Source organism: Oncorhynchus nerka, linkage group LG12 (assembly GCF_034236695.1).
Source record: "Oncorhynchus nerka isolate Pitt River linkage group LG12, Oner_Uvic_2.0, whole genome shotgun sequence".
NCBI lineage: Eukaryota > Metazoa > Chordata > Actinopteri > Salmoniformes > Salmonidae > Oncorhynchus > Oncorhynchus nerka.
In genome coordinates this window covers 47055561-47058221 of record NC_088407.1, presented here as the reverse complement: position 1 = coordinate 47058221, position 2661 = coordinate 47055561, and the positions used below count along the sequence as shown (strand labels likewise).

The window sequence follows — 2661 nt, the reverse complement described above, 5'->3', positions numbered from 1 at the left end:
TGGAGTGAATGGTGTGAAAACCATCACCTTTAATACCTCTTATAATTATAGGATTTTCAAGCTGTCTGTCTGCTCTCTGTCTTGTCTCTTGACATCTTTTAAAATCATGTAACGCCAAGAGAGGTGAGAGAAAAAAAAAGATTCCAGATGCCGAGATGTCTGCAAAGTCATGACGGGAACAAACTTCCGTTAAAGCTGTAACGTGTGGCTTCAATTTGATAAAGAAAGAAGATCCAGAGTGGGGCCTAAGTCTATATTTGTCTTGGCACAAACTATGTCAGTGAGCAGAATAGTAGCCTAGACACATTTAGGCCTGTTAATCAAGTAGAAAAGCCTATCATGTGTTGTCATCAGTATTCAGTGCTCACCAAAATATGCTTTGTTGATTGTGGTCTACCTGAAATCAAGTGTCTAATTGTTGGTCAATCCCTCATAGCCCCCCCCCCCCCCCCGTAAGTGACGTTTGAACATCCAATCAGAATGCTCCTCAGAACCACCAGGAAGTCTCTACACTCGCTAATCAGAGTTCGAGGGTTTATTTATTTGTGAGAAGGGGGCGGCGACTGGTTGACAATGGTGTATAAAGCCGTCCTCACACTAACAGAACTACTGTAGCTGGTTGTTGCCCGAGTGAGAATATTGTACCCTTCTTATCCGAATCGGAACGTCATTTCGAATTGAAATAATTAATTGTAGCCTACTCACAAACATGAAAGCCATCAGTCCAATGAGGTCTGTCAGAAGCTGCTACGAAGCTGTTTGCTGCATTTCGGATCAGAGTCTCTCCATCACCCGGAATAAGCCATCTATGGAGGAACCCGTGGGCGCGCTGTGCGATATGAATGACTGCTACTCGAAACTCAAGGAGCTGGTGCCGAGTATCCCACAGAACAAGTCAGTCAGCCAAGTGGAAATTCTGCAGCACGTTATCGACTACATCTTCGACCTGCAAATCGCGCTAGAAGACGAGTCTTCCGCGGCAACCACGCCTGACTTGGTGCTGTCACTAAAGGTGAAGATGGTTAGCCCGCTTCCGTCCCCGTTATGCTGAATTTGATTGCATGTCTCTTTAATTCCTATTGTATCAAATGGAGGAATAGACGTGCATGTAAAGGAAGTCATGTTTTTCGCTATGTTTTACCTGTGAACAATGTGATGTTATCGGAAAGAGATGCTGTAACGCTGTAACGTGATGAACGGTCCAAATGTATTTATCAAGTATCGGTGCGTGATGCCATTACATGTAACCACAGCGTATCCACTCCATGCGTCACTGTTTATATCTTGTTGTCAAGTCTGGCTAAGAATTTCGATTTCAGTGGCTATAATATTTCTAATTTTCCTTTTCCATGAAGACTGCAGACCTTGCACGCAATTTCTCCCAAGAAGATGGACGATTGTGCCATTAAACAGGAGGAGTGTGACTTCCAGAAATGGTAGGTATCTATACATCTATTTGCATCTATTCATGTGTTATTACTGTTGCATTACATGTTTGCTGTGAATAGGCTGGCACATGGCATTGGACTGTTCAGGGAAAAAAGTGTGTGAACAAATTCCACACTTCTTCAAATTATTAACAACAACAAATAGCAATATCAGACACTGGTTTTGTAGATGAAGGGGGCATTGCTATGCAGGGAAAGAGTCTAGTCCCCTTTACCCTCTTTTTCTTACCCCCCTCTCACCATGGTTGCCAATTAGCCAAGCCAGTGAATGTGTAGGGGATTCATTGCTATCAGCCTGGGGTTAGTGAAAGTTCCACACTAGGCGCCAGTCTGTCTGCTCCCTTTCTCCAGTGGAGGGAGGGCGAGAGGGGGAGCGTGAGAGAGGCAGAGGCAGAGAGAGAGAGGACTGACTTAACTTTTTCCTTCCCTTTCTCTCTGTGTGCAGGTGCAGAGAAACACATGTCTCCACTTCACTCTGGGTTCGAGGATAAGAGGGGCAGAAAGAAGGGGTGGTATTTGGAGTGTGGGGGGGTCGACAGCTTCTCTACACTCCTCCAGTCTCTTCTCACCGGACGTGGCGTAAACAAACACCAAAGCAGAAAAAGATTTGAATGGATATACTCGCTACTTGTTCCTCTCAGTTGTTTTTTTTGTATATGTGTGTGTACCCCCCTCCCCTTGTTATCTTATCATTTGAAGGTTTTTTCAACTAGGTCAAATTGTGTACATATCTAATTTGTGAAAGCAATGAGGGAGATAGTTCAGAAGAATGTGGTCTGGGGGGGTCCTGTTGTTAGTTGTTAGAATCACAACTCTATACTAGAGTTGATTGTAAATGTTTGTAGGGATTGTGTATTTCTACGGACAATGTCAAATAATTGCTGAGTTTTATCAACTTTTTATAAAAGTGTGTTTTGTATGTACGTTCTTATGTAATAAAATTACTAAATGTTCTGACCGTTCTGTGAAGTACTGTAGCTTTTTTTTTCTTGGACAGTAATAACCTTAGGGTTGCGTCCCAAATGGCACCTTGTTCCCTTGGCAGTGCACACTTTTAGTCAAGGCCCATAGCAGTGCCCTATATAGGGAATAGGGTGCCATTTGGGAAATATTCTGTATATATATATATATATATATATGGTGGTTGATTAGCTTGAAAAACTCTTATGATTTCATAAAATACTTTGAGATGACAGGATGTATTCAACAGGCG

The 2661-nt window shown here is 42.8% G+C and overlaps 1 protein-coding gene across 1 annotated transcript; it reads left to right on the top strand.

The window, feature by feature from the left end:
• The first annotated feature begins 600 nt into the window (after positions 1-600).
• LOC115138927 (DNA-binding protein inhibitor ID-3-A-like) lies at positions 601-2410 on the top strand. The gene is made up of 3 exons (XM_029676107.2): positions 601-1012; positions 1356-1436; positions 1894-2410. The coding sequence occupies exons 1-2, from the start codon at positions 710-712 to the stop codon at positions 1407-1409; spliced, it is 357 nt and encodes a 118-aa protein (XP_029531967.1). The 5' UTR covers positions 601-709; the 3' UTR covers positions 1410-1436; positions 1894-2410.
• Positions 2411-2661: the final 251 nt, after the last annotated feature.